The 12,316-nt window shown below is 43.8% G+C and overlaps 1 protein-coding gene across 1 annotated transcript; it reads left to right on the top strand.

The window, feature by feature from the left end:
• Positions 1–9,388: 9,388 nt before the first annotated feature.
• LOC134934003 (olfactory receptor 6B1-like) lies at positions 9,389–11,184 on the top strand. The gene is made up of 2 exons (XM_063929528.1): positions 9,389–9,466; positions 10,246–11,184. The coding sequence occupies exons 1-2, from the start codon at positions 9,389–9,391 to the stop codon at positions 11,182–11,184; spliced, it is 1,017 nt and encodes a 338-aa protein (XP_063785598.1).
• Positions 11,185–12,316: the final 1,132 nt, after the last annotated feature.

Genomic DNA, 12,316 nt, shown 5'->3' with positions numbered 1-12,316 from the left:
TTACTTCAAATTCAATGTCCCTAAAGTCTACAAGGACACATCTTACCCGCAGAAATATTAACGCTATTAATTTTCAACAACTATCTACCTCTCTGCAACCACTGCTCTCACCAATTTCTACATTCACCTCTCCAGAGACTGCTGTGTCACACCTTAACCAAACTCTAGAAACAGCACTTGATGAAGTGGCTCCAGCTACCCATCACACTCCACATAGACTTAGATGTCAACCGTGGCACTCTAAATACACTAGACTCTTACAAAAACTCTCACGTAAAGTTGAACACCAGTGGCGTAGATCTCGTAGTTCAAGTGACTTTCTCACATATAAGACCACCTACCACTTTTATCGTAATGCTCTGGACACTGCCAAACAAACATATTTTCAATCTCTCATCTCTGCTCAAGCCTCTAATCCCAAGCGACTTTTTAATACATTTAAATCACTTCTTGTCCCTTCCTCACCTAACCCCCCAGCCACTGTCAGTGCGCAAGATCTTGCTTCCTATTTCAAGGACAAGATTGACATGATCCGAAATTAAATGGTATGCTCTTCCACAGCAAGTGACCTGCTCAATTCCCTGCCTGAACCCTCTAACACCTTCTCTTCCTTTGATCCTACAAATGAAGATGAAGTATCTGTACTCTTTTCATCTGCCTACTCTAATACCTCTCCCCTTGACTCTTTACCCTCACAAATTAGTAAAGCTCTGTCTACTGTGCTCATCCCAACCTTAACGAAAATCTGTAATCTCTCCCTGTCTACTGGTATCTTTCCTTCTCTATACAAGCATGCAGTGATTACTCCCATTCTGAAAAAACAAAACTCTGACCCGAACTCTCTCTCTAACTACCGTCCCATCTCTCAGCTCCCATGCCCCTCCAAGCTACTTGAGAGACTTGCCTACACTCGCCTCACACACTTTCTTAACTCACACAGCCTACTGGACCCACTTCAGTCAGGATTTCGTGCCCAACACTCCACAGAGACAGCACTGACTAAGGTAGTGAATGATTTGGTCACTGCTAAATCTAAAGGACATTACTCTCTACTTATTCTCCTTGATCTCTCTGCTGCTTTTGACACTGTTGACCACTCTCTTCTCATACAAACACTACAATCCCTAGGTATTCAGGACACAGCCCTTTCTTGGTTCTCATCCTACCTATCTAATCGCTCCTTCTCTGATTTTCTCTATCTATACCACATCTCTTGGCAAACTAATCAACTCTTTCGGATTTCAGTACCATCTGTATGCGGATGATACTCAAATCTACCTATCCTCCCCTGATTTGTCACCATCTGTATTGGGCCGTGTCACTGAATGCCTTTCTGCCATTTCATCTTGGATGACATCTCGCCACCTCAAACTTAATATTTACAGAATTAATTATATTTCCACCGGCCAATCGTAGTTTCCAACCTGATATCTCTATCACTGTTGAAAACTCTGCATCACCCCTACCCCACAAGCTCGCTGCCTAGGTGTCATTCTTGACTCTGAACTGTCCTTTGTTACCCACATTCAATCTGTCTCAAGATCATGTTACATACATCTAAGAAACATATCCAAAATACGACCATATCTTACACAAGACACAGCAAAAACTCTAATCCATGCTCTCATTATCTCGCGCATTGATTATTGTAATAGTCTCCTGACCGGTCTACCCAAACATAGGCTCTCACCACTACAACCCATTTTGAATGCAGCTGCAAGGCTAATCTTCCTTGCCAGACGTTCATCGCCTGCAGATCTGCTCTGTCAGTCCCTCCATTGGTTACCGGTATTCTATCGTATTAAATAGAAAATACTTTTACTCACATACAAGGCTATTAACCAAACTGCACTAACATACATCTCTTCACTCATCTCAAAATATCTCCCTACCCGACCTCTCCGCTCTGCACAAGATCTACGTCTCTCATCCACACGCATTACTTGTTCACACTCAAAATTACAGGACTTTATCCGGGCTTCACCCACTCTGTGGAATGCCCTCCCACGCACAGTAAGACTCGCCTCTAGTCTCCAAACCTTTAAATGTTCCCTGAAAACTCACCTCTTCAGACAAGCCTATCAAATTCCAGACCCACCCACATAACCTTCAGTGCTTCCCCATCTAATTACATCCTCTGTAGAATATTCATAACATCACATATCTTGTCTTTCTTTAGTCTCACACCCTCCTGACACTTGGATAACTTTGTGGGCATCATCATACAACCCATTAAGAACCTAGCAATCTGGTGGACCATTATGCAATAGGTAGCATCTATCCTTGTGTATCTATGCCTATTTACCTATAGATTGTAAGCTTGCGAGCAGGGCCTTCCTACCTCTGTCTGTCTGTTTTTACACAGTTTTGTTCTATTACTGTTGTTCTAATTGTAAAGCTCAACGGAATATGCTGCGCTATATAAGAAACTGTTAATAAATAAATAAATAAATAATGCTGGCACCAAAAAGACTGAAGTGATAGCAAGGGCTGAGTAAGTCCAGACCTACTCAGAAACTGGACAAAATGTTTTTGCAGATCTCGGCTGCAAAGGCATTCGCACACTTGCAAAGCGAAAATACACTCCCCTGTGGGCGATGACTATGCATTTGTGTTATGCACACCAGTGACTGCAGGAATGTACTGGTGTCTGAACTGTTATGCACACCAGTGCCTGCAGGAATGTACTGATGCCTGAACTGTTATGCACACCAGTGCCTGCAGGAATGTACTGGTGTCTGAACTGTTATGCACACCAGTGCCTGCAGGAATGTACTGGTGTCTGAACGGATAGGGATGCAAAACAAATGAACTCACAGACAGACTGGGGAATATGACATTACGTACACAGAAGGTGATAGGGTAACAAAATAAACACAAAGTGAACAGAGAAGCCCAGAGGCTAAGAAACTGGGTGTCTCCCTAGTATTAGGAATGCTCAGATGGAAAAAGCAAGATGTTGTGTTTTAATACGTAGAGAACCCGAAATGCTGTTGCTAAGGGCAACAGCAAAACCATAAAGGGTTACCAAAGGGTGTGGCAGTAAACTCCTCGGTCTGAGATGGAATGATAGACACAAGGAGAGTCTCCACAATTCTAATCCTCACTTACAGTGCACTGGTTCAGCTTACTGCCACTAAACTGACACCAGAACACCTTGCACAGTGAGAAAGGATTTAGGCAGGCAAGTCTGAGAATACAGCCGCAAACTTGCTAAGTTCACAGAGTAGCAAAAGAACCCCAGCAAGTTAAACAACTGACTCCAGTCTTACTGCTAGGTCTGGATTGGCAGAGTGTAGTACCAAATTCCCAGACCTATTTGCAGTAAGCAACAACAAATACAAAGCTACACAGTACTGGCTAACTTTCAGGAACTAACTAACCAACAAAGATTCAGCAGCATCTGCTTAACCTGAGAAGAGGGTTTATAAAGCAGGTGCTGTCCACGCCCCACTCAGATCTCACAGACTGTGAGCACAAAAACCAGCACCGGATCCCCTGCCGTGCACAGCGCCTATAACCAGTGCACAGCAAAAGACCCGAACCGGAGTATCAGCTGCGCTCAGGTTACTCCGCTAGCACTTGTCTCCCGGTTGCCATGACGACATGGCAGCACAGGGTAGGAGACCCTAACAGTACCCCCCCTCTGATGAGGGGTCAAAGAACCCCTACCACCGGGTTTATCGGGAACTGCGAGAAGAAAGAGCGTATCAGTCTGGGGGCATGAAGATCACAACTGCGCACCTACGACCGCTCCTCCGGGCCATACCCCTTCCAGTGCACCAAAAATGACAGCCGACCCCGAACCATCTTGGAGTCAAGAATCCTTTCAAAAACAAACTCCCTCTGGCCACGTATCAGAAGAGGGGAAGGTCTTCCACTGGAAGAAGGATTACTAATCACCCATTTTAAAAGGGAACAATGAAATGTTTTATTGATACCCAAAGAACGGGGCAGATCTAACTGAAATGCCACCGGATTGATAACCCTGGTGATCTTGTAAGGGCCGATGAACCGGGGGCCTAACTTATGAGATGGCTGTCTCAACTTCAAATTCTTGGTAGACAACCAGACGAAGTCTCCTAATTTGAAGCTGCAGGGTCTTTTCCGCTTATCAAAAACCCTTTTGGTCACTAATGACACAGAAACAAGGGCTTTCTTCACTTTCCTCTAAATACCTCTAAGGACCGAAACCACAGAGGAACCACCAGTCGTGGAGTCCAGGGGGTCAAAAGAATTGGCCTTAGGATGATGCCCATACACACAAAGGAAGGGAGAGATCCCTGTAGCAGAGTGAGCCGCGTTGTTATAGGCAAACTCCGCCATGGACAGATGAGCAACCCAGTCAGTCTGACACTTGGAGACATAACACCTGGGGAACTGCTCCAAGGACTGGTTCACCCTTTCAGTCTGCCCATTAGACTGCGGATGGTAGCCTGACGACAAGCTGACAGAAATCTGGAGATCGGAACAAAATGCCCTCCAGAATTTGGCCACAAACTGGGTTCCGCGGTCAGAGACCACATCAAGTGGCAACCCGTAGAGACGCACAACATGCAGCATAAATAATTCAGACAGGCGTCTGGCCGATGGCAGCCCAACCAGTGGAACGAAGTGCGCCATCTTCGAAAACCTTTTAGCGACAACCCGGATGGCTGTCATCCCCGAGGATTTGGGCAAGTTCACCACAAAATCCATTGAAATGTGGGTCCATGGCTTAGATGGAATAGAGAGTGGATGTAATGGGCCAACAGGAACCCCTCTAGGAGTCTTATTTCGGGCACAGATGTCACATGCCTGAACCCACTGATCCACATCCTTAGCCACCGAGGGCCACCACACCACCCTAGATAGCAACTCCCGAGTTCTGGCAATACCCGGGTGACCTGCCGACTTCTTGGCATGGAATTCCAGGAACACTCGCTGTCTTAACCTAGGAGGCACAAACAAAAGACATACCAGAAGGTCTGGAGGAGCCTGCTCCTGTGCTCTAAGGACTAATGACAAGAGGTCCTGGGTAATGCCCACTTTAATACATGATGGGGACACCATGGGTAACGGCTCCTCGGTGGTCTCCTGGATTGGAGCAAAACTCCACGAGAGCGCATCAGCCTTGATGTTTTTTGACCCAGGGCGATATGTTATCAAAAAATTAAAGCGAGCAAAAAACAAAGCCCATCGTGCCTGCCTGGCATTGAGACGCTTCGCTGACTCTAATTATGCCAGATTCTTATGGTCGGTGAGAATTGAGAGCACAAACTTAGCCCCCTCAAGCCAGTGTCTCCACTCCTCGAGTGTATCCTTAATAGCCAACAATTCCCGGTTACCCACGTCATAATTCATCTCGGCAGGCGAAAATTTACGGGAAAAGTAAGCGCAGGGATGAAGGCAATTATCAGACACTCCCATCTGAGAGAGCACTGCCCCAATACCCATCTCAGAGGCATCCACCTCCACCACAAAAGGACGCTCTTGATCTGGGTGTCGCAGCACCTTGGCCGAGACAAATGCCCTTTTGAGACGGGCAAAAGCCGCTTTAGCCTCACAAGACCAGTGAGCAACATCCGCCCCTTTCTTAGTGAGTGCCACCAAGGGCGCCACTATAGATGAAAATCCAGCGATAAATCGTCTATAAAAATTTGCAAAGCCCAGGAAACGCTGAAGCGCCTTCAAAATAGTGGGCTGCACCCAATCCAGGACTGCCTGTACCTTGGAACCCTCCATTTGGAAACCTTCTGGGGAGATAATATATCCTAGAAATGCGATTTGCTGAACTTCAAATTCGCACTTCTCCAGCTTCGCCCCAAGCCGGTGGTCTCTGAGTTTCTTGAGGACTAAGCGTACATGCTTCCGATGTTCCTCCAGGGAATTTGAGAAGATTAGGATGTCATCACACTATACAACTAAGAATCTATCCAAATATTCCCTGAGTACATCGTTCATTAAATCCTGGAAGACTGCCGGAGCATTACAGAGCCCAAAAGGCATCACCAAATATTCATAATGCCCTGAGTGGGTATTAAAGGCAGTTTTCCATTCATCCCCCTCTCTTATTCGGATTAGATTGTACGCCCCGTTTACGTCAATTTTAGAAAAAATGGTGGCAGCACGAAGCTGGTCAAACAAGACCGAAATGAGAGGCAGTGGGTATGAGTTTTTAATCGTGATACGGTTCAATTCCCTGAAGTCGATACAGGGTCGCAACGAACCGTCCTTTTTACCCACGAAGAAGAACCCCGACCCAACTGGAGACTGTGAAGGTCTGATAAATCCCTTAGCCAAGTTCTCCTGAATGTACTCTGCCATAGCCTGAGTCTCAGGACGTGACAGGGAATACAACCTGCTCTTGGGAAGCAACAAATCAATGGCACAGTCATAGGGGCGATGGGGAGGTAGTACCTCTGCAACTTTTTTGGAGAACACGTCCGCAAAATCTGCATAACACCCTGGCAATCCTGGTAAACTTAGCTGCGAGAGCCTGACTGGAAGGCTCAAGCAACTCCTGAAACAATCAGTACCCCAACTAAGAATCTCCCCAGAGACCCAGTCAAATTGAGGATTGTAGGCCCTTAACCAGGGTAACCCCAACACCAATGGGGCAAAAGTACAGTCACATAAAAGGACAATTTTTCAGAGTGTGTGGCTCCAATAAACAAAGAAATCTGGCTAGTGCAAGAGGTAATTATACCTTGGGATAATGGTTCCCCGTTTAACCCACAAATCTCAATTTCCAATGCCAGGGGTACTAAGGGAACAGAGTGTTTCAGGGCGAATTGGCGGTCCATAAAAACCCCGTCTGCCCCACTGTCCATAAAGGCCTCAGTCTTGACAGTTTGACCGAGGATCTTCAAGGTCACCGGAATGATAAAAGTCTTCTTGGGAAATTCTGACTTCTGGCCTGACAGGATATTTCCCATCACCCTCAGGCCCTGAAGTGTTCCGGCTTTTCTGGGCATGATACTACCACATGACCTTTATTCCCACAGTACAAACACAACCCCTGCTGTCTACTCCGTGTCTTCTCACGCGAGGAGAGGCGGGTAGCCCCAATCTGCATAGGCTCCTCGGAAAATTCCTCAGAGTCTGAGGTTCCCTTGGGAAAGAAGGAAACCTCGGTCTCCCTTTCAAGCCTACGCTCTCTCAGCCGTGTATCCACCCGGATGGATAACTGCATGAGCTGATCCAAGCTATCAGGCAAGGGATATTGTACCAGTTGTTCTTTTATCTGGTTAGAAAGACCTCTTCGGTACTGGTGTCTCAGGGCTGGGTCATTCCACTGGGTGTCATGGGCCAACCTCCAAAACTCTGTACAGTAAACCTCAACAGGCCTTCGCCCTTGCTTAAGGATCGAAATCTGAGCCTCGGCTGACGCCGTCTTGTCAGGGTCATCATACAACATGCCCAGTGCCGTAAAAAAAGCATCAACACTTTTAAGCGATGGACAGTCAGGCTGCAACCCATATGCCCAGACCTGTGGGTCTCCTTGTAGCAAGGAAATCACTATGCCCACCCGCTGAATCTCCGACCCAGAAGACTGAGGCCTAAGCCGGAAGTATAGCTTGCAGCTCTCCTTGAAACAAAAGAACTGTGAGCGATCTTCAGAAAAACGATCCGGGAGATTTACTTTCGGCTCCTTAACCCCTGAAGGTGCTGCTGCTGCGGGAGCTCTGCCAGTGGCCTGGGAGGTGTGCATTTTAATGGACAAATCATTAAATTGTCGAGTCAGGACCTGCACCTGATCGACCACCTGTTGCAACGTATTTTGAAGGGTATGCTCCATATTCCCACAAAATTTCAACAGGAGTGTTAGGCTGCTGAATATGTTATGAACACCAGTGCCTGCAGGAATGTACTGGTGTCTGAACTGTTATGCACACCAGTGCCTGCAGGAATGTACTGGTGTCTGAACTGTTATGCACACCAGTGCCTGCAGGAATGTACTGGTGTCTGAACTGTTATGCACACCAGTGCCTGCAGGAATGTACTGGTGTCTGAACTGTTATGCACACCAGTGCCTGCAGGAATGTACTGGTGTCTGAACGGATAGGGATGCAAAACAAATGAACTCACAGACAGACTGGGGAATATGACATTACGTACACAGAAGGTGATAGGGTAATAAATAAACACAAAGTGAACAGAGAAGCTCAGAGGCTAAGAAACTGGGTGTCTCCCTAGTATTTGGAATGCTCAGATGGAAAAAGCAAGATGTTGTGTTTTAATACGTAGAGAACCCGAAATGCTGTTGCTAAGGGCAACAGCAAAACCCTAAAGGGTTACCAACGGGTGTGGCAGTAAACTCCTTGGTCTGATATGGAATGATAGATACAGAGTCTCCACAATCCTAATCCTCACTTACAGTGCACTGGTTCAGCTTACTGCCACTAAACTGACACCAGAACACCTTGCACAGTGAGAAAGGATTTAGGCAGGCAAGTCTGAGAATACAGCCGCAAACTTGCTAAGTTCACAGAGTAGCAAAAGAACCCCAGCAAGTTAAACGACTATCTCCAGTTTTACTGCTAGGTCTGGATTGGCAGAGTGTAGTACCAAATTCCCAGACCTATTTGCAGTAAGCAACAACAAATACAAAGCTACACAGTACTGGCTAACTTTCAGGAACTAACTAACCAACAAAGATTCAGCAGCATCTGCTTAACCTGAGAAGAGGGTTTATAAAGCAGGTGCTGTCCACGCCCCACTCAGACCTCACAGACTGTGCACACAAAAACCAGCACCGGATCCCCTGCCGTGCACAGCGCCTATAACCACTGCACAGCAAAAGCCCCGAACCGGAGTATCAGCTGTGCTCAGGTTACTCCGCTAGCACTTGTCTCCCGGTTGCCATGACGACGTGGCAGCACAGGGCTGGAGGTCCTAACAATTTGCACTGCTGCTAAAATTAGCTAGCGAGCGATCAACTCGGAATGAGTGCCTATGTGCACAAAGGGTCAGATGTGGTTATTCATTGACATAGCTTGTAAAGTTGGTCCTGATTAATCACCATCATCATCATTATCATCATCATCATTTACATTATTACTAGAGTGTTATCAGGATCTTGCCAAGAAAATGTACACATGCTTATTTCTAAAATGTATTTATAATCATAACTGTGTTTATTCATTATTCATAATTTGTCACAGATTGAGTAGCTTTAACTCTAAACTGGCTAATTAATGTGTAACACACAAGAGATCAAAAAAATCTGCAGAGAATAGAGGACCTTGGAGTTGCCACCTGAGTTCTATATATATACAATTATAGAAAATCGTTCATAGCCTTCCTGTACCAACGGTGAGGATACAGTATTGTCTCTGCAATAGTGACAGTTACAGAATTCTTATTAACGGATGCTGAAACAGGTACATGAACACCTACTGCAGTCATGGGAATGTTGATACCACTGCACAGTTGGGAGACAAATGTTACAGAAAACATTGAAGTTAGTGAAGAAGCTCTAAAGGTAAGTTACCAATAGAATCATCAACAACACATTACATTTTTACTGTGGACACAATACAATATAGACAAGCCAGCATTGTACAAATTTACTCCCTTTACAATGATTGTAAATTTACTCTTGTATCATGTTGAAAATAATAAAAGTTTCACAGCTTTTTAAAAAAGGACAGATTGGTTTAACCCTTTGTTGCCTGAGTTTTTTCTCTATTAATCTTGGCTTTTAAAAAATAATTTTAAAATGATGATGTTGATATGTATACTGTATGATGCCAAACAAAGACATTCTTTGATATCGAGAGCCATTTCAATAAAAAAACATTGGCCCAGATCTATCAAGCCTTGGAGAGTGATAAATTGAATGGTGATTAAGTACCTGTCAACCAGCTCCTACCAGTCATATTACAGGCTTTGAAAAATGACAGTTAAGAGCTGATTGGTTGGTACTTTATCACGTGCAATTTATCACTTTTCATGGCTTAGAACATCTGGTCCATAATTGTTCGATTCAGTTATACAGGAAGAGATGTGATTAACAAAATAATCTCTCTACAGTGCTACATAAATTGGGGTACTACATAAATAACTATAATACTATCATCCTGTACACATTTGACCACTTTGCATAATATGTGTAAAAGTCAATGAAATTCCATGACATGCATCACCATGGTTTAGTGTTTTACTCACTTCTGTAGTTACTGTAGTAATATTTATTCTTGACTGACAATGAACCTGTATGGAACCAAACATACACCAATGAATGATTCTGCTCTTTTTTAGGTGAGAAATATGACAGTAATTAAAGTAATCATTCTGTTAGGATTTCCAAGCCTTCATCATCATAAGGTTTTAACCTTCAGTCTGTTTTTCATAATTTACTGGATGACCATATGTGGGAACATCATGACAATTTTACTGGTGTCTCACAGCAAGAATCTCCATTCTCCTATGTACTTCTTTCTTACTCAACTTTCTATGTGTGACATATTGTTGACCACAAATATAGTTCCCAATTTGTTGTCTATTATCCTTAATGAAGGTGGACTTATTTCTCTTTTGGGCTGTATCTCTCAATACTTGTTCTTTTGTTCCACAGAATGTTCAGAGTGTCTCCTTCTGACAGTGATGTCTTATGACCGTTACTTGGCCATATGTAACTCGCTGCATTACACGACTATAATGAGCCACATGTTTTGCTTTAAATTAGGTATAATGTGTTGGGTGATAAGTTTTTCCGTGCTACTAAATGAAGCTATAGCTCTGAGTAAGTTGTGGTTCTGTGGACCACATGTGATTGACCATTTTTTCTGTGATATTACTCCTTTGTTGGAACTTTCCTGCTCAGATACCTATGTGGCCGAACTTGTACCTAACTTGCTTTCAATCCCATTAGTTATTATCCCATTCTTAATCATTATTATTTCTTATGTCTATATTGTGTCCACCATCCTAAGAATCCCATCTCTTACTGGAAGACATAAGGCCTTCTCTACCTGCAGCTCGCACCTGGTCATTGTCTGTTTATTTTATGGAGCCCTGACAAGTATTTATTCTCTTCCAACCAAAGCAAAGTCACACGGTTTCAGTAAAATCCTGTCTCTGCTGTACACTGTGGTGACACCACTGATTAACCCTATCATCTATAGCTTCAGAAATAAGGACTTTCATACAGCATTTGATAAATATATCAGGATAACGTCAGTGTCTAAGACTAGATGATCCACACTTGGACATTGCTAGACATCACTGTTATACATATTTGAAAATCATTCAAGACACCAGAAATCCTACATACAATATGACAGTAAGAAGAGATAGCGGGGCCTGGTAGAACACTAAGGACACATACAGTATTGTTAGTGCACTCAGAACCCATGGATGTGTTACAGAAAAATCCCAATATATCAGAATCCAGAAAATGGAATTAAACGCTAAATGTTATATTGATTGTATCTTCTGAATTATATTTACTTTTACAACATATTAGACTTTTTCATATTTGATCTACAGTATTTTATGGAATTGCTCCCAGGGACAACCACAGCTGTCTTTTTGGCTAGTTTAATATCACTGGCCCAACTAGTAATAAATACAGTTTCCTACAGGACTCCTTTGTGAGTGTCATTATCTTCATCACTTTCGGACTGATTCTGAGAGGCACATAAAAGGTCTGTAGTTGCGATCAGTCGCAGAACCCAGATTTACTACTGCACTTTGCGCCGATGAGAGAATCGGTAGGCTTAATGCTGCATCTACTTGCGGAAACCCATCCAACCCATTGACACTCCTAAAGGACAAGATGGTTCTGTGGAATCCCATGGTTGTCATCCCAAAATGCCCAATTTTGTCGAAAGACAGATGTGTTCAAGTACCATATGACTCATAATAGATTGTAGATATGCAAAAACTCATAAATTTGCATCTGCACCTGTACTGAATGCAAAACCTCACCATTTGTGTTCATGCATCCTTTAGACTGCAAGCTCTCACAAGCAGGGTCCTCTGTCTACATATGTTTTTCCTTCCCTCACTTACACCATCATCTGCACCCCACTTCTTATAACAGCACCTAACCATTTGGTTCTGCTGTCCTGCTGTTTATTTGGGTACTAAGATGGCTGGCAGAAATGTTTATACACCATGTCCATGTCCTGCAATGTTCTGTACTGTAAAGTACCTTTCTTCTTGTTTTATTCATGCTGTATCTATTTATGTACTTTATAAGGCGCTTTGCGGTGCCATAAAATAATAATAATAATAATAATAATAATAATAATAATAATAATAATAACATGCAAAAAACAATTAATCTCAGTTTCAGTCCATTTGTGCCAAGCTTTCTCTCTAGTTT

Source organism: Pseudophryne corroboree, chromosome 6 (assembly GCF_028390025.1).
Source record: "Pseudophryne corroboree isolate aPseCor3 chromosome 6, aPseCor3.hap2, whole genome shotgun sequence".
Classification (NCBI taxonomy): Eukaryota; Metazoa; Chordata; class Amphibia; order Anura; family Myobatrachidae; genus Pseudophryne; species Pseudophryne corroboree.
This window is presented reverse-complemented; position numbering and strand designations above follow the sequence as displayed.